General features: G+C 45.9%; 2 protein-coding genes across 3 annotated transcripts in view; one reads left to right on the top strand and one right to left on the bottom strand.

Annotated features, from left to right (window-relative positions):
* Nucleotides 1-19878, bottom strand: part of RPAP1 (RNA polymerase II associated protein 1) — a 32040-nt gene extending 12162 nt beyond the window's left edge. Inside the window, exons 1-15 of one of the 2 annotated variants that reach the window (XM_061998300.1) lie at nt 19832-19870; nt 19569-19729; nt 15877-16156; nt 15495-15643; nt 14857-14949; nt 13072-13252; nt 11341-11517; nt 8276-8482; nt 4637-4752; nt 4061-4159; nt 3478-3579; nt 2703-2870; nt 2309-2491; nt 576-710; nt 231-410 (exon numbers count right to left, since the gene is read on the bottom strand). In XM_061998300.1, the coding sequence (XP_061854284.1) occupies nt 231-410; nt 576-710; nt 2309-2491; nt 2703-2870; nt 3478-3579; nt 4061-4159; nt 4637-4752; nt 8276-8482; nt 11341-11517; nt 13072-13252; nt 14857-14949; nt 15495-15643; nt 15877-16066 (1980 nt within the window). In that variant the 5' untranslated portion in view covers nt 16067-16156; nt 19569-19729; nt 19832-19870. Of the gene's footprint in view, nt 1-230; nt 411-575; nt 711-2308; nt 2492-2702; nt 2871-3477; nt 3580-4060; nt 4160-4636; nt 4753-8275; nt 8483-11340; nt 11518-13071; nt 13253-14856; nt 14950-15494; nt 15644-15876; nt 16157-19568; nt 19730-19831 lie in introns of both variants that reach the window. The other variant, XM_061998299.1, reaches the window with a different exon arrangement.
* A 1218-nt stretch (nt 19879-21096) lies between these two features.
* Nucleotides 21097-22459, top strand: part of LOC104553806 (transmembrane protein 151B) — a 31097-nt gene continuing 29734 nt past the window's right edge. Inside the window, exon 1 of the mRNA XM_061998725.1 lies at nt 21097-21327. The gene's annotated coding sequence lies outside the window, so the exon portion shown is untranslated. The remainder of the gene's footprint in view (nt 21328-22459) is intronic.

The raw sequence follows: 22459 nt of genomic DNA on the forward strand, positions 1-22459 counted from the left end.
GCAAGGAACAATATCAGAGAAAAGCTTGAGACAGCTCTTGCCCTGGCACAGAGTAGAAGGTACCACTATTGTGACACCATCACCAAGTCCTTCAAAACACACCTCCCTCACAACAACTATTTCAGCTTCAGCTCACTCACTTTCAATTAATTCTCAGTCTTTACTGAGAAAGTAAGACAGAGAAAACAAAGGCCTTTGCCATCAGAAAAGCTCTTCTGAGAACCACTCACCAGCCTGGCTGTTATATTTCGGCCTCCAGATGCCAACACTCTGATGAACTTCATAGCAGTGGAGCAAGGGACTCCATGGAGGCTGGTGAGCAAACACCCTGGTTCAGCTACTTGGGGATCCCACTGAGTAGGGAGAAATTCCCTGACAACGGTGTCAATCAAGCGAGGACAGTCGAGCAGCTGCAGAGAAACAGCAGGCAGCACAAGTCACCAAAGGTACGCAAACACGCAGACACACGAAACGCGGTTTGTCTGGTCACCTTGCTGTAACTTTATCTGCTTCTTTCTTCCTTTTTTCTAATCTTTCTCTACCATTTCCAAGCTCTTACCCAGTGGGAGAGTTACCTGGCTGCATGCTTCAGAGGAGTGCCTTGCTACGTGGGTGAGGATGTGCAGGATGTCCAGCACTACTGTGGCAACAGGTCGCACCACTTCCAGGATGTACCTAAGCCGGTGCTGCACCCGAGTCCTCAAAAGTCCCTGAAAGGCAAGAGAAGGATAAATACTCCATTGTGGTCTTAACAATTGCTCTCTGAACTGCAGTTGCTGGAAGACAAAAGCATGTTCAATTGTATCCTCTGCAGGGAGACTGTTTTAAGATGACCAGTGGGGGAATACAGTAAGTTTCTGCAGACTGGCCAGTGTGCTGGCGAATGAGCCAGAGTCAGCTCCACTGAACTGCTCTGAATCACACCACTGCTGGAGTCTGGACATTTGTGTTTCCCAGAGCATAAACCTGTAAGGAGCAGAAATAGGAAATAACCTTCCCTATAAAGGACTACTAAAAACTACTGTGTCTGAAACTGGTTCTCATGCACCTTGAATCGTTTTGGCTAGACACCACCCCCAGCTAATGCTGCACTGTGCCTGATAGTAGCTGTTATGGCAGGGAACACTGACAGAAGCAGAGAACAGACACTAATTCCTCTTTTGCATTAGGAAAAAAAGAGATACAGACACGTGATATGGTTTTTATGTCATGATTCACAGAGCAGAACATCATGATCAGTGGTGGTGTGGGAAACGGTCAGTTCCAGTGACAGGGTTGTGCATTCCTACTGCTTGGAAAAGGCACCTCAACCTGAACTCCTGGCACATATACTTTTAAAAAGTTGCAAGCCAAGCAAGGCTGTAGTCCTGACCAAGTTCAGCTGCCAGTTTAAATAGTCCTCTTCCAACTGTGGGGAGTAACTGGGTTGTAAGAGCCAACAGCAGGTGTGAAGTGGAATTTCACAACAACAGGTCTTCTACCTACATTCTGTTTGTTTAGCTTTTTGAACAGTGCCACCTAGGAGAATACACACCTGCAACCACCAAGCCTCTAAACAAGATCAGGTGTCCACAGTAATTCTTTTGCCCAGTGAAGCTTTTTAATAAAGTGCCATTTGAACCCAGGCTGAAGCACACAGAGTGAATGATGTGATCACAGGTTTGAGGACTGCAGCAGCAGCAAAGCTGAGTGTGAGATATGAGATCTAAAATGAGCAGTCTCTGATATCAGGACTGTGGGATTAGACTTCCATATGTGAGGAATTCCTCCAAATGCTGTGACTGTGTCTGGGAAAGGCAAAGATGAAGGACACTGGGGAAACAGTAGCCACTTGATGTCAAAAGCAAGAAGAGTGTCAGTGTACAAATGTAAGTAGTTGTGAACTGTCTAGCTGTAATGCTCGCTCCTAACTTCACAAAAGTGTACCCAGACACTTCAGTGATGCATGGAATCTTTTCACATTTAGCTCAAGTGAGTGAGCTTGAAAGTCCTGTCTGCATGCAGCCCTTCAGCAAGCCTTACAAGGTCACCTGTGTGCTTGTTGCCAGCTTCCCTAGAGGAAGTAAGAGATACTTAATGATACTGAAATCACACAGGTCAAGTCTCAACATTTTGAGAGATCGATAAAGTTACCCTCTTGGTAATATGTGGCAGAAACATAACATCCAACAGCCAGGGAAGAGTCCTAACTCTTGTTCAGAGTGTTTTTAATAGCATACACAGGAGGGAAGAAGTTACAACAGCACACACAACCACTGTGCAGAACCTCATTTCCTCAAAAAGATGTCAGGTCTAGCTCTGTGCTTACCTTTACCACATCGTATCGGGCCACATCTGGATCTGCCTTGTTTTCATCCTTTAATTTCTTCTCTTGAGACTTCTCTGTTCCATTTAATTCTTCCTCTTCCTCCTCTTCCTCCTCCTCATTGCTGGGGACAAAGGGGAATGCAGCCACTCCTTGGTACCATGAGAAAGTCCAATCGAGGTATTTCTATGAGGTGAGTAAAAGCACTTAAAAAGAAATCATGGAAGACCAAAGATATGCAACACCCCTCGTCTGTCCCAATGCACAACAGGGCATTCTATCACCCATCAAGCTAAGCCATCCATCAGGCCTTTTTTTCAAGTTACTTACCATATCTTCTAATTCTTGTCAAGAGCTCAGCACAAAATCAAAGGCAGGCACCTAATGATTGCCTCACCTCATCATCCAGCGACACCAGCAGAGCCCGGAGAGCAGCGACAGAAGCTGCCATGACGTTATCCACTGCGTCATCCAGCGAGAAGCGCAGCAAGAAGAGAAACCCAGCATCCAGCAGCAGACGCACAACGCTGCCCTTCAGGGAGGAGGCAAACTCTCCAGCCCTGGCCTGAAATGTATGCCACACAGAGACACTGTTAAAGCTGTCTCATCTCAGTGTTCCCACTTCCACTGTTATGCAAATCAACTGCATGCAGAGGGGTTTTTTCCCCCCTTTTATTGTTCTCCTCTCATTCTACAGTGGCCCACAACTCCAGTTCCTTAACCCAGGAAACCCTTCTGAAGTCTGGACCCAGCTTCTGACTTCAGACTATTCTGCCCCATTGTTCTCGAGGCCATATTTTCCTCTTTCCCTCCTCTGCCACTGGGAGGGAAGGTGAGCACCTCCCCTGAGAGTTAAGTGGAGATGTGCACAGAAGTAAGTACTCATTTTGCTTGGACACTATAGGCACTGCTCCAGGAGTAGGCTGCTTCACCCTCACCTCCTACAGAAGCAGCACATCATGAAACTGGCTTAGATAACAGGAGTGAAAGGGTCATTGGCAAGGATAGTTTTGTCACAAAAGTAACATGGGAAAAGTAACTTGTGTCCACAAGCAAGGACTGAAGTTGTAGCACTGCTGCTCAACAACCTTTGGAAGTGTCTTTCTCCAGAGAAACCTGAAACTCAGTTTGTTATGTCCCAGCACTTGGAAAGTCCATGGAAAGTCACTCACCTTTTGAACAATCCGACCCAAGACCTGTAGAGCCAGTGTCCTCTGCTGAGTAACTTGGCTGCGAGACAAATGAAAGAGCTCTTGGAGAGAATAACCAGCCCTCTAAATGGGGGGAGAAAAAGAACAACACCAACAAACCAAAACCAAACCCTCAGCTACAGGTAAAAACAGGCCCCTTAAAATCAGATTATCTGTAAAATACTGTGTAATGGGAGAGAAACTGAAGTGCAATGCTGTTCATGCAATGCACTGTTTGCTGCTTCGTGGCGACTGCAAGAGTCTAACCACTGAGGCAACAGGAGAAAACTGAATGTCTTCAGAAAAGGAGCTTTGTGCATCTTTTTTCCAACACCACAGATCCTCCATGGCATTAAGGAGAAACACTATGGGTGGAGTTTTCTGAGAGTGAAGAGTTTATGCACACAGACCCAGTTTTTCTTCAGGAGCTTGTTTCAGAAGAAGAATCACTCACCCACACTTCCCTAAGGTTTTTGTCACTACAAAGGCCTGACACAAAGGGAATCTGCCAAATGAAACACAGAAAATGGAAATGGCTGTGCCCTTTCTACTATATTACACCTACCTCTGCCTCTTCTCCATGGTGGTGCAGGCCTAGATGTGTTGGTAAATCAGCATCTGCAGGAATCAATTCTCCTTTTAAACTGAATCGCGCTTGCATTCCCTACAACAGAAGAGTGGGAGGAGAAAAAGATTCTTTCCACTCTGTCACTTCAAATACCACTTCTTACATCAACTGCTGGCAGCTGACAGTTCAAAAACTCCTCAGGTCAAATTCTTTACAACAATTACTCCCTCTTTCCTTTTCTCTTATCTGTCAGACCTGTTTCATCCCAGATTACAGGTGATAGACTCTCACTCCACAGAACCACAGAACCTTAAGGGTTGGAAGGGACCTCAAAAGATCATCCAGTCTAACCCCCCTGCCAGAGCAGGGCCCTCCTGCCTCTCCTGAGCACTACAGACTGAACTGACCAGGTTTCATCCCACCCTGTGGAAGAAACTGGGCAATTTCTCAGCCTGAAGAAATCTTACAGATCTGAGTAACCAGAGGACTAGTTTTTGAAGCCTTCCAAACTGTTACTGCTGAGCAGCATGATCCAGACACAAAGATAAAAACCAGCAGTTTCATATTTCAGACCTTTTTGGTTTTCTTCTGTCGAGGTGAGGGCAAATCTTTCATCCATTCCAGCTTCTCAAACTCCACGTTGTCCATGTGAATCCATTCCTTCTTGGGCTTCACAGGCAGATCATCATCTTTGTGGGGAGGTAAAAAAAATGGCAGTCTTAACTTCCAAGGCAGAGATGAGGACAATACTATTCCCTCTTTGCCAACCTACTTGGCTTAAAGACTGCACCAAGTATCAGACTCATGTGAAATAACAAGAAAACAATTTTCAAACTGGCTGTTGGCTGATGCATAAACATCAAAGGTTTAAAGCTGTTTTCATCTTTCATGAGAGCTAGAAGAGGAAGTAAACAGCACCATAATGAAATTCACAGACAAGGCTAATTTGGGAGAAGCTGAACAGAAGTCAGGACACAAATGAGGAAAAGTGATCAGAACCAGGGAAGAAAAATAACATCAGCTCTGTCTTTGAGAAAGCACACTAGTATCACCCAAGCAGGAGAGTGTTGGGGGAGATATAAAATGATTAACAAGTATTAATGCAGAGAGGTCCAACCAAATCACTGGAAACCAGTATGACTTCAGCTTAGACACACTGGAGAGAGCACAAGCACATTGCTTTTGTCGTGTTTGCAACGCTGCTCTTCAGTCTGTGTCCCCCTCTAAATGCTTGAGGACATCAGCTTGGGAAGGAAAGATCAACAAAGCTGGAAATTTGCACAGCTCGCCTGAGAAACAGCTCAGTGGGGAAACTGGACAGTTGAACAAGAATTTCAAAGGGGCAAGTACTAAAGGAAGAAACTACTGGTTTTATAAAGAGCTTTGACTAAATGAATTTAAGAAACAAGACATTTATGCCTGACATCACAGGGGTTGCCCTAGGAAAGACACATCAGCATGTGGATGAATCTCACAAGCGAAGGGACAGAAGAGATGTAACTGGAAAGGAGCTGAACACTAGCAAAGTAAGGCTTTGCTACCAGGATACTATCCCATACCAGCATGAGGAGATGAGCTAAGAATTCTTTATCTCTCAAGAGAAATCACACATAAGGACAGGAAGGGCCAGTCTGAGTATGAAAAACAGCAGCATCACTCCTGCTGGAGCAGCCCAAAACTCATCTGCATTGCAGCTATTAATCCTGGTCCTCTCTGGCAAGGCAGGAACAGTGAGTTCCACAGAGAAGCTCTTCTTTCATCAGATCTTTTTCTGCTGATAACTGGCCTGAAACCTAACCTTTCCCTTTCCTCCAATTAGGAGATAAACTTTCAGGAAGGGCACTCATCCTTTCTGGGATGAAGCTTCACCCTTGTGATCAATGTGGTATTGAGTCAGGCAAGGAACCAAGCACAGAGTTATCTTGCTCAGCCAGAAAGCTGTTGTGCAGAACTTCAGCCAAAGGCTCAGCACACATTTTAATTGAAGAGAAGGAAAAAGCATCTGAAATGTAAGAAAGTGGAATGTTGGTGGGTGGTAGGTGCAAAACCAGAGGAAGTGAAAATCAGCATAAAAAACCTACATCTATTGACATTTGCAATTCAACAAATTGTTTTCTCCATTAATCACTAAACTGACAGGGTTGAGTTAATCACTCTATGAATAGCATTACACACATTACCACCAGCCCTTAGGATTATGATCCTGTCAACAAGGAAAGGCAGATTTACATTCCAAGGCACCAGCAGACCGTTCAGTTACTGAGAAATCCCTTTGGAGAAACACAAGCTGACAGCAGGAGTGCAACATTTGCACTCAACTTTTTCAGACTTGGCTTATATTAAAGGCTACCATGAAACCTTTTCCCTTTCTGCTTTGCTTCCCCTTCCGTCTCTGTGCCAGAATGTACTTTTCTATTTTACAGGATTACAAGTTGCTGGATAAAGGCTTCACCATCTTGTTTATTAGATACAGTAGCCTTTTATCTCATTAGAGGGGCAGGTTTGACTTTTGAGCAATCCCATTGCTTTGTGTGATCATCCTCTCCCTGGGGAAATTCAGAACAACCATTTCTGCTGCTTTACCCATGAATAAGTTTACTTCTGAGCTGGAGAAGATGCAAAATCTCAACAATAAGTGCTCATGTCAAATTAATATTTCACATGTGCTGCTGGCCAAGATGGCCTGGAGGCATAAATTCAAGCAAGACAGGCTTCCCTTGGCCTCACAGCTGTGTTCCAGCTCATCCTTTCTTTGTTATTTCAAATATCCTGGGAAAACTCCTCTTCTCCCTTCCTGTGCAGTTTCCCATCAGATGCAAAAGGTGTTGTCAGCACACAACACTCAGAATACTGTAGTAGTGCACTTGGGAATAGCTCCATCTCGTTCAGTATTTACAGGCTGAACAACTCACTTCTATTGCTTCTGGGCAAGTAAAAGAATGTCACTTAATCTGGTGCCACTTGTGCATTCAATTGTTCTGGAACTAAAAAGAACTAAAAATAGTCCTTTTGATTGAGATGGATTTGTGGAAAAGCAAAACTTGTGGTGAAACTCCAAGAGGACTATTCAGTGTTTTCCTCAACAAGAAGCTAATCAGCTTTCCTTCTCCTGCGTGTGTACACACACATTTACTGACACACTCATCCTCCTCGTCAAGAAAATGGTAAACATTTGTTATCTCTTGCAAACACCAAGCTGAAATCCAGGAGCAATTCAGAGACCTCCTTAATCAGACTGCACGTTGCAGTGAGACACAAAGTGCATCAGAAGAAAAGACTGAGAGATAGACACAGCCAAAAATTGACATGAAACTGGGGGAGAAGCAAGCTAACAAGGGAGACAGACATGCTACAAACAAAAGTGTGGGGAAGAAGAGAATGGCAGCCTAAAATCTCAACAAAGAGAGAGAGAAATGACTGGAGAAAGAACTGCAACAAGGAAAGCAACAATAAAAGCAGCAGCTTAAGGTGGAAAACACTTTTCCCTGCCATGAGAGCATATGGGGTGCTCTAGCAGCTTTCTCTCCTCATTCAGGCATATATTAAGTAATTCTCTTGTACAAGGCAACAGCTCTGTACAGCTCTTCCAAAAAAGCCAGAATACTCTACACCTTAACACTTCCCTTCATCCACAGCACAGAGAAGAACTGTACTCTGTGGAAATCACCATGTGGGCTGTGAGATACATACAAGAGTTGGGTCATCAGGAGCAGTGTGATGATTAGACATCAACGACCTGTTTCCCTGAGGTGGGATTAACTGTCACCTCCATGCTACTCTGTGGGCAACTCACTAACTCTTGCCTACCCAACATCCACTTGTCCCCAACCAGTCCCAGTTAAGAGACATTATTCAAGCAGCAGCTGAATCTCAGTACCACACTCTGCTGTTTCCCTGTTCACACAAGTGAACAGAAGAGCAGCTTAACACACATTTCACATTCAGAGACCCCAGAACAAACTTCCAAACCAAAGCAAGACCTGCCACTGAAATGCCCACCTCCATCACATAGTGTATCACCCTCCTAACCTATGGAAGGAACAGAGAGGTTATCTCTTGAACCTCAAATACACGTGTTCTTTAAATATTACAACAAACTCCTGAGCTGGATAACTGAAAGTGTCACATCAGCCCAAACTGGACTGAGGCAAGCACCATGCAAACATAATATTTATGTTCAGAACATTAATAACATGCACTTTTCTTTCTTACCTGTGATTTCTACCTTCCTATTCTCTTCCTTCCTTCCAGATTCCTCCAGACCCGACTGCTGTGTGGAAAGAGACGATCCTACACCATGCTGAGCCGCAGGCAGAGATCCCACAAGCTCCTCAGGTATGTTCTGTTCCATTTTTAATGCCTTTTTCTGGCCTTCATCACCACCATGTCGTGACTTCAAGAAAGCAACTAAGCTGGAATCTGCAAGTATAGACCAAGAGACAGAGAGTGAAGTGACAAAGTCTCAGAATACTTGATATGCCTACAGCTCCTGCTATTTCCGTCTTAGTCTTTCCATTCTCATTCCACATGCCCTCTTCTTCTGTACCAACTGTTGCTTCTTTTCAAACTGAGGCACTTAACTGCTCTTGAGCACATCAGCTGTGTGCAACTGACTCATGAGGTGACACCAGAGAAAGAGCTGATGTCTTTCAAGGTAAGGCAACCACAAAGATTTCAGGTATTCTCGCAGCTTACAAATTTGTTTCTTTGTTTCTTTCCCCCTCACTGCCACTGAAAAGGCACATCCAAACAAGACTGTTCACACTATGAAGAGAATTCTGGTCTATGATGAGAGAAACCCAAGTCTCACATTTTGCCTGTGGACCACCCAAGTGGCATCAGTCAGAAGGCTACAAGAATACACGGAGCAGACATCACAAAAAGAATAACCTGCTCTTTATTGGACTGTTCATAGTCTAGATATTACTTTAGGAGAAGGAGGTCTTGTTTGTTCTGAACTGACTCCCTGTCCTGAGAGTCAATTATGGTCTGATAACATCCAGAAAATAGACAGAGCCACTCTCTTCAGGCTTTGGAAAGGAACGTTTGGGTGTCAGGGGTGTTTCGAAGGGCAGATAATGTTCCTATTGCTCTCAAGTAGGAAAACAGAAGACCATCGTTTTACTTTCAGATCTACTACAGGTATCTGACACCATCTTTGATGGTGTGCACTTTTTCTCTGAATACTCTTCATCTAGAAGATGGTTTTGGAATGCTTATGCCAGAGGTGAACAGTTAAGCATTGTGCCTCCAAAAAGTACAAAGATACTCCAATAAGCACGGTTAGAAATGTATCAAATAACATAACACCTACACTGCTTATTTATTCTTTGGAGGAGCAAGGACAAGCTATGCTCTGTACTTGAGAGAATTCATCCCAAAGAGGAAACAACTCTCATCTCAAACAGTTCAGTGAGGATGCAGGGATCTATGGCACACTTGTGACTGCTGCACACTCTCCTCATGATGCAATCTGAGCCTCCCTTGGTGAAGGAGGGGCATTCAGCCCAGTCTCATTAAGGCACACATAATTTTTTTTGGATGCAAGCAGAGCTCTCACTTTCTCACACTTGACTGTAGACAGCAAGGAAGGGACTGCATTCATTATTTCATCATTTCACACAAGCGGTGACAAATAAGCCACTGATTATGTCGATCTGTGCACAGCGTGGCAGAAAATAAGCCTACTCTGTCCAGAGTCTCCATGGGTAAAACCACAACAGCAGTAATAATAAGGCCCTGAAGACGTTGCCCAGCATGGAATTGCCTACCCATGCTCAGACCCTACACTGTGGAGTCTCATCTGCTTCATAACTAAGGTTCATTCAGAGACCGGGCAGCATTCTAACACCCACAAACTATTCACACTCCTGAACATGGAGAAAAAGTCTCTTCAATCCCCACCTCTGTGCCTGTGCAGTTCCCAAGTTCATCTGTAAGGCAGTAATTTGGTTTAAGACTTGTTTCATTGTGCATCATTCCCCAACCACAGATAAGTTGGGAATGCCAAAATTCCTCCTAGTTTCCTTAAAGCCTCAGAGACTGAAAGATCTTCACTTCTAACCCACAGGGCACATAAAGAAATGGTTTAGAAAAATAACTTCCTGCTCAACATCACTCAAAATACATCCTAGTCTTTTTAAACTCCCCAAGTGTTCCCTCCACTAATGTCCCAAAGGACAGGGGAAGTGGGGACAAGGAGTAAAGTTCATAAGCAAGATACTTTTCATGCACATGCCACTGTTATAAGCAGTGAAGTTAAAGGACACTTCACCTCGGGTAGTTTGAAGAGCTCGGCTCTCTGAATGAAGGAGGCACCTAAACATTCTGTCTACAATTATTTTGCACAGTTCTTTTGCCACCTTTCCAGTTATGCTGCTTGCAACAAAGCTGAGGTCATTAACATGACCTTTAAGCTAAACCCACAAGAGCCTGAAGTGTCTAAAATGCCCCTTGTGCCCAAATTTGATGCCATAGAATCTGAAATAATGAGTATTTCAAAATCCCTGGTCTGCTACCTTCATCTGTACATCTGCTCTTCTTGAGCACACAAAAATCACTGAAACCAAGTTTTACAGTGCCCTAGATCACAAAAAGTCCTATCAAACACACCACACTTGGTGTTCTGGCCAGTCTTGTCATCAGCTGTCAGTGACAAGCATTCCCTGAGCACCACTGTGGACAGGGCTCTGTACCAGAAGCCAGACCCCTGCCAGAACACCTCCACTCAACAGTCAGATAATTAAAGCACTTTTTTCAAGAAGTTTGAGGCAAGTTTTAAGTTCTCCTGCTCTACCAAGTCCAGATTTGAATCCAAACCTCCCACGTGCCCACGTTCCCCCTGTTGAGACACTGATAGCTCTGGCCCCAGCCTCAGGTTATTTTGGAGGGGAAGACCAAGGGCTTGCTCTCACCTCAGCATTGCTACAGCCATCCTGGGATTACACTTGCTGTCTGCTTTGGAGAATTACAGTTTAGGACCTCAATATATGTATATGTAACTGTTGGTGTGGGAAGTAATGGAGGGCATGGACCATCTTATCCCACAGGAAAGGGGAGACAGGACAGACTTAACCCAAGCCCCCTCTCACTGAAGAACAAGTGCTCTTCGATTCCTTCAGGCTGCATTCTTACACACAAGCCATCGATATGACTGTAAGCTCGATTACCCACACATGCAATCAGCAGGAATTCCAAGCTCCCACTATAAGACTTTATAAGACATCCACACATTCAGGGAACTTCCATGTGTAGAATCCACCCTGGGAAGCACATACCCAGCTGAGACAGAAGCTTTTCTTGCTCCTGCAGAATCTCTTCCTCAGACATGGACTGCAGCTTCTCCAAGTTCTCTCTGTGAATAGCTTGAGCTTCCTGCTCACCCTTTTGGCTTCCAAGACCTTCTCCCGTAATGAGACGAGGCCGATGAGAGGTCAAAAAGTCACCAGCTTGATCTGTAAGATCCACCAGAGAAAGCAGTTAGTGATTTAACTGCCTATAGCATTATGAATGCATCTCAATTTTATCATGACCAGGCTTGCACAATCTGTTTTTTTTACCTTGGTAGCCAAGTTAAAACAGGAGTAAAGAAGTTTAATTTAGCTTCAAACACGGAGAGAAAAAGAGATTTGTTTCTTTAATGCAAAGTAACAGCAAGAGAAGGCCAGCTGGAGCATAATTCACAATTGCTCAATCAGAGTATTCTTCCAGCTTAGTGAACACTAGATTCTTTCTCTGCCCAAGAACACCTGAACCCACCTTTGTATGTGAACCATGCTCCAGTAAACATATATTGAGGCAAAATTTCGATTATTAGGTAAACCAGTCTGCAGAGGGATACAAGATCCATTCTCAACACAGTCTTGTTTGCTTCTACATCCTGTATTCACCTTTAAGGGTTAAACGTATCAGAAGTTTCAGCAGAGAAGCATTTTTCCCCACCCTGAACAAAATCAAATATCCTTTATCACCTTTTAAAGGCTCATTTAACTCTAGCAGCTGGGTAACATGCTCCTTTGGTCAGAGTGAGACCTTCCAGCTGTCCTCTAACCCACTATACAGAACCTGATTTAGTGGCTTTATTTCTTGTGTTTTGTTCATATGCTCCATATAGTGACCAGCAATAACCATATGACTCTAAACCAGCCAACCCTGGAAGCATCAAACCTCTGTTCAAACAGCAGTAACGACACTCATTGTAACTTCAGGAAGGTTTGAGATGTCATTTCCACAGTTGTCTTGCACATTGAGCAGAACAGGAGAAGGCTGGGGGTTCTCCTACACTATCTCTCTGACAGGAGTCAGGGTAGACAGAAACCTTGGCAATAACCCTCCAATGCCATTTCCTGGGCATCAGGAAAAAACCCAGACACATGGTGGTCCTAAGGAAACAGCACTGCCCAAGACAAAAATAACAACAATGAAAAAATGAAAGCCTGGAGATGCTGGTACCAGTTGAATTGGTTTCATCTTTCCTTGTCACGTTGCTGTCAGACAAGCAACTGCTGGAGGTGGCACTGACTCATCAGCGCTGCCTCAGAGCGCTCCTTATGGAGCAAAGCCACAGGCTCACTGCAGTGGATCCGGTGACGGAAGACTGAGCCTTTCAGCTTTAGGTAGGAGTGAGAATCTGCATCACAGTGGTCTCAAACACCTTCAGCAGGCACAAGAGGCCTCCTTCTAAACTTGTGGCAATCAATGATGAGCCACGACAAGCCTGACGTAAAACAGAGAGGAAAAGGAGCACAAGAACCTGGAGAAATGAATCTCCTTGGCCCTGTGTGAAGCAAAAAGCAACTCGGTGAGAAAGCCAACTCCATTTTCACACTGTTCACTTGGGTCTCAGACCAACTTCAAATCCTTGTCACACCACACATTCCAGTGACTGTGAGATTCCTAAACTGAGGACAACTGCGCTACCCTACGTTGAAAACCAGGTGCACTGATGTTATGGTTTCTAAGGCTCTGTAAATACAACAGGCTGGATAAGCAGAACGTTCTCTACTTACCACCCCCGATGCTGGGGAGAGGTGCCCCTCCTGCTGATCCCTCAGGACCCGGGGCACCGGGAGCAGCTGATCCGCTTTGCAGGCACTCAGCAGCAGAGGGGGCTGTCGCTGCCTTTTCAGCAGCTCTTCTCGCTGCCATCTTCTGTGCAAAGATGCTTTTTCTTTCAGATCCCACCTTCACCTGCAAACGGGAAAGCCATGTGTCACCACTTTCCTCTCCAGACTCCCCCACATACCTCCTCCTAGAATAGAACTGATCCCAAAGACACCCTCAGATCCGGCTTAGGGACGTGACACAGACAAGCTGCTGGCAGCCACCTGCCCTTTTCTGTGCATGTGCTGTTCTTTTAACAGACTCGAATGCTAGGACAGAGAGACAAAAGCATGACTGTTTTTGCAACCTAGAGAAGGAAAATGATTAATTATAAGTGAATTCAAGCCAGGCAAGTGCACCTAAAATATCACCAACACAACAGTCCCAGCTTTCCTGCTGTTTGGAAACTGCCTAGCTGAATACTTGGCATTTCTGAGGATAAATGGGGCTGTACTGCACTTTGCTCACCACATGCTCAGAACCAGCTTCTTATAAGGTGATTAGAGAGCAGTAGGGTGAAGGGATTTACACAGCAAGAAGTGGGCAAGTGGTGCTAAAATAATCCTGACTAAAGTACTGCACTGCCTGCCTAGGCAATGGAAAGGCATGGCTCTGAACAGCCTTGCACAGGATGCACAGAAAATCCAAAGCAGACTAGGCAAAAAAATAATCTTGCCCGTCCCCTGTCCAGAGCAGCAGCTTAAAAGGCACTCTGAACCCTTGGTAGCTGCTTTGTGCACTCCTGCATCAGGTAAACAGCACTGGTAGTTTCAAAAGTATTACTCTTTCAAAAAAAAGCTATCCTTCAAATTAAGCTGCCTCTTCAAAGCAACCACAGCTATCAGTCACACACCAGCTCCCAGCAGCTGACTCCCACTCAGCCAGCAGCTCTCGCTACTACAGCAACGACTGATGAGAGCAGCCATGGCTGCCAGCTCTCCAGCCTCAGAAAAACAAACTTTTGTCAAAATTACAAGGCTGCAAAAGATTATCTGTGCAACCCTCACCCAATGTCATGCCAGGAGAAATCAGGTGCAACTCCAGTAGGCACGGACTTAATCAAATCATAGAATCACAGAATGGTGGGGGTTGGAAGGGACCTTTAGAGATCAGCCAGTCCAACACCCTGCCAAAGCAGGTCCCACCTAGATCAGGTCACACAGAATGCATCCCATCTCCTTCCAGAGACACCCTCCCTGGGCAGCCTGGGCCAGGGCTCCCTCATCTCAACAGGGAAACAGTTTATGTTTATGTTTAAATGAACCTTTTTTATGTTCCAGCTTCCTTCCATCACCAAGTGCTGCCCCAAGCTCCTGACACCCACCATTTAGAGCTAATGAGATCCCCAAACCTGATGCAGAAATTAAGAGAAACTGCAGAACACAACCTATTCTATTACATTTGATCTACCTCATTAAAGTTAGCTGAAGAAGATTACCTCTTTAGTAAACCAAAAGGATTCCAGTGTTATTTAACTGCAGGGTATGAAGCACCTATTTGATGGCAGCTTGGTAGAACAACTCTTTCCTACACTAAGATGGGAATGCCAGAGACATGCTGAGCTAGCTCATAATCTCCAGCATGCCAAGTCACTTATTTTGAGCCCTACCACCCACCAAGCATTAGGCTTTGTTGTGGGGAAGTTTTAATCACTAATGAAGGGAGCACAAAATGGTTGCTCCCAATCTTACCTCACTTTTTATCTCGGAGCGGTGAAATGCCCTTGGAAACGGGTCTCCTGTGGGCACGGGCACGGCCACTCCTGCTGCACTCGTGTCTCGTTCCTGCAGCAAAAAACAGACCCTGAAACCCTGTAGGAATCATCACAACAGCCACACATATTTATGTCAGTTAGCTAAGAGCTGGCTCAAAACATGTCTGCTCTGCAGCTCACTATCTTTCTGCTCCATCACCGTCAGGCTCAGAACACCTTGTGCTTATTTAGAACCAAAGCGAGGCTATTTTCCAACAGTCCACATACCACTCAAAGAATCAGGTAAAAGAAAACTGCGTCAGTACAGAGCAACAAGAACATCCTCCTTAAAGAGTCCAGAAACTGCCTGAAAGCCACACTAGAGCACATGCCTGCATGCAAGCAGTGTGACCTGTAGACAGTCTGGACTGGAAAGCAGATTCAAACCCTTATTTAAAAGACAGCCAAAACAGACCCAAACAACTTTTCCTTTCAAGGTGCACCAGGACACTTGACTGCAGAGCTACAACTGCTTCATTGTGCTGTAGAAATAAAAAGCAGCAAGAGAGCCCCTCATCCCTGTCCTGCTTCATTCATGGCATTCCAGACAGCAACACTAGGTAACAGGAGACTTACGATAATTTTGCTGAAGACTGCTGTAATGTGTCGGTCGTGACTGTCCAGTCTTTCCTCTGCATCTTCATCTTCAAAGTGGACACGGGCACTTTTGATCTTGGACTTTTTTGGAGGAGCTGGAGTTAGAGCTGGTAGAACATCAGGAAAACCTAGGGAGGGGAAATAACAAAAACACCAGTCAAGTTATCCATGCATAACTACTGTGACATTGGCACCAGACCAAAGCCTCCTAATAGCATCTATTACTGCACTCTCCAATAAGGCTAAGAACAATACTGCAAGAGGACACAGGGCAAAAGCAACACTGGGTTGAGAGGAGATGAAAAGACAAGCACTGAGGAATGCTGAACAGAAATCTGAAGAAGCACAGAAAGGAAATTACCACCCAACATGACCACATCCTTGTTGTCCTGTAGCGGGGGTCTCTCAGTATCTGTGCTCCCTTCTGTCCCTTTCCTCTTGTCTGCTTTCTTCACCACCTTCACTGCAGGTGAAGCTCTGGCTGCCAGGAACTGGTTCTGAAAGTGTAGCAGGTCTGCCTCAGACTCCCCAGGCTTTGGTCTTGACAACATCCTGTCTTCTTGCTCTTGCAGCCCGGCTCTACACACTGTTCACATGGAACTTGTTGAGGACGTGGGAAACTGGTTCCAGAAGTGGATTGCCTGGGGACAGGATGGGACAGCAAGGGAAAACTATTCATTTTTGCCCCACTCTGCTGTTTCTGTACATACTGCAGCCATACTACTTCAGGATCACTCCAAGACACAACTAGTTGTACCAGAGTCCCAGACAAACTGCTTACCTTGTTCTTCATCGCCAAACAGACAAGCCAACACCTAGCCTACTAGTCAGCTCAGAGCAGAATGGCATCCATCCAGGAAAAAGCCAGTCAACAAGTACATCACTGCCAGAACGCCAGCAACACGGCCTTGGATTTGCAAAGCCACTGAACCACTTGGTCCAAGACTTGACTTACTCCCTTATCAACACCAAGAACATCAGAGGCACAGTATCATGCAAACCTCCTTCCTCCAGCATTTGGTCTTCTCAGCATCCTGGCATCAGCATCCCTGTCAGGATGCAAGGGCCTGCCCATGTAGACTTGGACAATGCACTCACTATCACAGATTCTGTCAGCTCTCATCAATCAAATCCCCCAAGAGAAAAAGGGTTTCCTTCCTAACCAGTCCTCCTGCCCTAGTTCTCTCTCACTCTTTCACTGCCCTCTTATTGATCAAAGTCATGCTATTTCCAAGCATTTTCATTCATTGCCCAGGCCACTTTTGGGTTGAAAGCCAAGGGTGATATTTATAAAGGCTTTATTTACCTCTGTGCATATCAGAACCTACCAGGAAGGCAACTATCCCACCTCCACCTCCTGGGCATGAAAATATTTGTGAGCATTATTCCTCATCTCTTATTCCCCAAGCCTGAGAACACCAATCCATTTCTCGCAGGCAGCAAGTAAAGTGTTTGCAAAATATATTTCACACTAATTTGAATCACTGATCAGCACTAATGTTACACTCCCACACTTGATATGTTGAAATATTTCATACATATTTCATCTCTCCCTCTTTTAAAAGCCTATCAGGACTCAGTGATGATTTATTGTGTAGTTGGAAGGGAAAGGGGAGATGGATTCTTAAAACTGCAACTATCTGCCATATAGATAGGCCATGCACAGGAGAAAATGCAAAGCCTGGAAGTGAATCTGCCTTAAATCTCAGACAAAAACAAGGTTCAGTGTTCGCACAGACACTGCCACTGCCCTGAAGCCAATGTTTTGTATTATGCTATTATCATACCTTATTGTAAAATACATGGGGAGATACCTAGTGGGAAGGATGTTAACAGACACAAGAAGTACTTCATGCAGTATTTATGACCTACTATTTATGACCTATTTATGAATATTTCTCCTATCTCCAGAGGTTGGTTAGATGTGACGCTGCTGGTTCTGAGACCACAAAGGGGCCCAGAGAGTTTTACATCTGGCTGTTCATTTGTTTTGTGCAACAGCTGGTCTAAAACCATTCACACTTCATACCTTTGTGTAGCAACGTGAAGTACATCTTCCAAAAGTGTCAAAGTTTATAGGGACTCCATTCCCTTCAACACTTCATGACTGAGACATTAAGACTCCTTGATCCCACACCAACATCACAAGTTAGTTGCTTGATTTCAGACATCTCAAAACACTGACCTTAATGAAAGCTGTCAGCTCCAGAGCCTCAGAACAACTTGTGTTTACACCAAGCATACCTATGGCACAAGCAGCAGCAAGGGCAACTTTCCTGTACCCATGCAGGGAAAATGCCCAGCTTCTCTACCAACACAGCCAAGGACATCTGTGGAATACAGACACTAGCAAAGGCCGCTTCAGAGCGGGAAGGGAACAGAGCATTGCTCCTGTCAGAGAAGGACCTAACACAAAAACACCTGCAAGGTCACAGCAGCTCTGACTGATGCTGAGAAGGCAGAAACACTCCCTTTCAGCCCAGTTCCCTTGCAACTGCACAGCAAAAACTGTAACTTCTACAGACATCTCCTTTTTTTTGTGCACTCTTAGCATAAGCACACACCTACTTGCTGTTTATTTATAGAGCTTTCTGCCACAACAGGGGCTCCAACAGTTATATTTCAGTTAACAGGGCCCTCTTTGATATGCATAAGTAGCACCACACACAGCAGAAGCCAAGTGTTTCATGCCCTACCATTACAGGCTTCAAAGCCTAAATGAGGATGCTGCTAGGATTAACAGAGACAAAACATCCAGTTATAAGTAAAGCTGCTAATCTTTCTGCACTAAGCCTCTATCACACAGAGATGTACCTACACTGGTCCAAGTCTCTGCATAATGAAAAAAGTTAAATCAGAAAATACAGTGGGCTTTGAAACTGTGTTCATTTCTCTGAACTGTCAGAAACAACAAGCCAACTATACAGTCATTGTCTCAAGAGGTTAGACAGGACAAGGGTTAATGGAATGAAGCTGGAACACAAAAAGTTCCATTTAAACATAAGGAACAACTATTTGTCTGTTGAGGTGAGGGAGCCCTGGCCCAGGCTGCCCAGGGAGGGCGTGGAGGCTCCTTCTCTCGAGGGCTTCAAAACGAACCTGGACACGTTCCTGTGTGACCTGATCTAGGTGGAGTTGCTTTGGCAAGGTGTTGGACTGAATGATCTCTGAAGGTACCTTCCAATCCCTACTATTCTGTGATTCTGTGACCCTCAACTAGACAACCTGTGCAATTTGCTGAGGATACTGCCTTAGGAACACATGTAAGGGATCAGAAATGCTGTGAAAGGGCCACAGGTGCCTATACTCACCAGAACACAGTGGTTATTAAGTGAATACATTATCACCTGTTGTTGTACACCCTGAGTGCTCTAAAATTCTCAATAAACAGTTTTCTGTCACGCTCTGATCTTTCCATTGATACTGTTGGAAAAGCCAACTAGAGCTCATCCAGTCCAACCCCCTGCCAAGGCAGGTCCCACCTAGATCAGGTCACACAGGAACGTGTCCAGGTGGGTTTTGAAGACCTCCTGAGGAGGAAACAGGGGCTCAAGTTAACATATTTCTTCAGGTTTTATTGGTGGAAGTAAGGAAATACAGGAAGAAGGAAAGTGTCCCATCTCAGCTTCTCCAAGGCAGCTCAGCAATCAATGGAAAAGTACCACTTCCCTGCTCTAGGTTAGTGGCCACTGAAAGCTTCACTCAGGATTCCTGGCCACTTTGCAGAACGGTAATGTGTGTGCTTTCTGCACACAGTACTGCAAAGTCTAATAGCCTAAAACATCTGGGCTACACAAGACAAGCAACAACGTCTATTTGGTACAGAGAAGGCGGATATCTAGAAGAAAAATCCCTGTGAACAGCTGCAAGAAGAGGCTCCTCGTCTCACACTGGTCATACGATGCAGTGGCTGTTGCTTTGCCTGTCAGGCACACACCATGAGCACTTTGCCTCCAGAGCCGCTGCTGCCCGCAGCTTACCTGAGGAGTCTCTGCAATAAAAAGGCACTGTCACGACACAAAATCAAGTTAAAAGCAACACGCTACTACTAACAAACTAAAGAGGTGACGAATCCCGACGGTCCCGCTGCATTCACAGCCTTCACGGGCCTCGGCTACACGACTCTGAATCGAAGTCTTCAAGACGCGAGGCCTCGTCCCTGGCTCGAGGCAAGCACCCGGCCAAACAGCGCTGCCCCGGAGCCCGCGCGGCACCTGTAGCCACAGCAAAGGTGAAGCCCCGTGGTCCCGCAGCCGCAGGCCGGGGAGAGGCCGGGGAGAGGCCGCGCCGCCGCCGCGCCTCAGGCCGCGACTCACCCGCGCTCCGGCCGCCGGCGCCTCCGCTCGGCCCCGCGCCCGCTGCTTCCGGCCGCCGCGCGTCACTTCCGCCCGCGCTCGCCAGCGCCGGGGGCGGGCCGCCGCCATCTTCCCTCCCCTCAGGGGTTGCCTCGGCCGTGGCCCCGCGGGTTTGGTGTGTGTAAGCGGCTCGGCCCGCACGGCCCTGGCGTGATTCGGAGGCACGCTCCGTATTGCCTCCCTCACCGTACTGGGGAAAGGTGTAGAGAAGCTACGGACTGCTCCCGGCGGCTTGACGCTCGTGAGGGAGTCCCGCCGCTCAGCTGCCTCTTCGAGTTCGTTCCTGGCTGGTGGAATCCAAGTGCAGGTTCTCCCGGGCTCCTGCAGCTGATTGAGTGTGCCTGCACGGATACAGATACGTCTGTGTAAATGTAGGATCTGTGCCTTTGCATTATTAGAGGGTGTTGATGTGCCCGAGCCTGGAGGTGTTTCAGCAGAGCAGATCCATCACGCTGTATAAGCACGGCTGTAATTTATTATTCAGGCCTGATTATTCGTGTATTAGATACACCAAGCTCTATTCAAAACGAATGGAAAGTCGTCAGAACTTACAGGAGCATTAATTTCAATGCTGGTTGTTAGTTTTGGTGCTTGATGCCCTCTCAGCCTTTTTACCTGGGAGATGAGTTCTTTGGGCATGAGAACTGTCACAGATTCTGATCTGGGCTTGGACTGGTTCAGATGGGCCCACTGTTTAGGAAGGACTCATAAGTGCCCTAATGCTGTAAGAAATGAAGCACATCCTAGTCTACTGGCTCTCACGGGGGGTTTTGTCTCTTCAGAAAGCTGTGGTACTATGGCAAAATTGCAGCCATAAACAAGTTGTATCCATTGTGAGCAATGAAAGCACTTAAATCTGTAGAACTGAAGATAAACCATCTTGTCAACGGCCAGCCAGTGTCAGGGAGCTAAGGCTGTGATGAACTGGTACAAGACTGAAAATCTCAGGGAAGATGCTGGGCAGAAAACATCTCCCTCAGCTGTGTGCCTTCTGATGAGCAACCATGTTCCTGAGATGGTGAAATCGATGGCTGCACTCCTTTAGCTCGTTGAGAATTGTCGAAGTCGGAACCACCAAAATCATTTGAAGATGCCCCGTTAGACCCACTGATGAAGTAGCCAACAATGACTCTGATTCCACCCTTATAAGCAGACATTTTTCTACCACCTGTGGGAGCAGTTATTACTGTTCCATCTAGTGCTTATAGCTGCCCCTAGCAAGAGGAATAAATAGAGCTGCTCTTAAATCCACTTGGAGATTCTCAGAAAGGAACCCTACATGCGTTTGGAGGACTGATGCTGTCCTACCAAACTGCAGTTCATCAGCTACTGGAGCTACGTGCACTGGTGCAAGCAGAAGAGCTCTGGCATTTCAAGGCCTTGCTGATGCTGAGCTTAGGAAGTATTTAGCGTGGGTCCCAAGGAAGACAGCTGGGTTCTCATACCTGGACAGTAAGGTAGGGATGCCTCGGCAGTGCTTGCATTGGAGCGAGTTTGTGTCAAGTGTTGGGACTGTTGAGACTGACCAAAGTGCTTATGAGGGAACTCAAGACCTAGTTGTACTGTCACTTTGACCTTACTAGTGTTGTTAATGTGGAAATGGTGTGATGATGTAAGGATATGATGGTGCAATGATGTCATGATATAATGATGTAATTATGTGATGATGCCATGATGTCATAATGTGATGATGTAATAATATGATGATGCAATGATGTCATGATGGTGACAGCCAGTCATGGCTGGTGTCTCCCAGGGCTTGGTGCTGGGGCCACTCCTGTTTAACATCTTTGTTAATGATCTGGATGAGGGGATAGAGTGTACCCTCATTAAGTTGGCAGATGACACCAAGCTGGGTGGAAGTGTTGATCTACTTGAGGGTAGGGAAGCTTTGCAGACAGATCTAGAGAGGCTGGATGGCTGGGTCAAGGCCCATTCCATGAGTTTCAATAAGGCACTTGGGCCACAGCAACTCCCAGCAGTGCTATAGGCTTGGGGAGGAGTGGCTGGAAAGCTGCCAGGCAGAGATGGACCTGGCAGTGTTGGTTGACAGCGGCTGGACATGAGCCAGCAGTGTGCCCAAGTGGAAAAGAAGGTCAGTGGCATCCTGGCCTGCATCAGGAACAGTGTTGTCAGCAGGAGCAGGGAGGTGATCATTCCCCTGTACTCAGCTTTGGTGAGGCTGCACCTCCAATACTATGTCCAGTTTTGGACCCCTCTCTACATGAGGAGAGGTGCCTATGGAAACAACCAAATGCTGGCTGAATTTTGCTTTGCTTGAGTAGTCCTCTGATTCTAATAATAATTAAAAGAAGTGAACTTTGTCTCTTGCTTTCTGCTGAAGCAAGCCTTTGCCATGCTGTTACACTTCTCATGTGTATGGTCAGCACTGGACTTTGCAAAAATGATAGGTGTTACTTGAGTTACATCTAATGTGAAACTAACCTGAGGGCCAAGCAGGCAGAACTGACCGATACCCACAGATGGCAATCCTGTCCCGAGCGTGGGTTGGCACTGAAACCTGACAGCCATCAGCATTTTTCCTCCTGATTTCTGTCCCGCTGGCTGCATGATTCTGTGGCCACTCGT

This window comes from Colius striatus, chromosome 6 (genome assembly GCF_028858725.1).
Source record: "Colius striatus isolate bColStr4 chromosome 6, bColStr4.1.hap1, whole genome shotgun sequence".
NCBI lineage: Eukaryota > Metazoa > Chordata > Aves > Coliiformes > Coliidae > Colius > Colius striatus.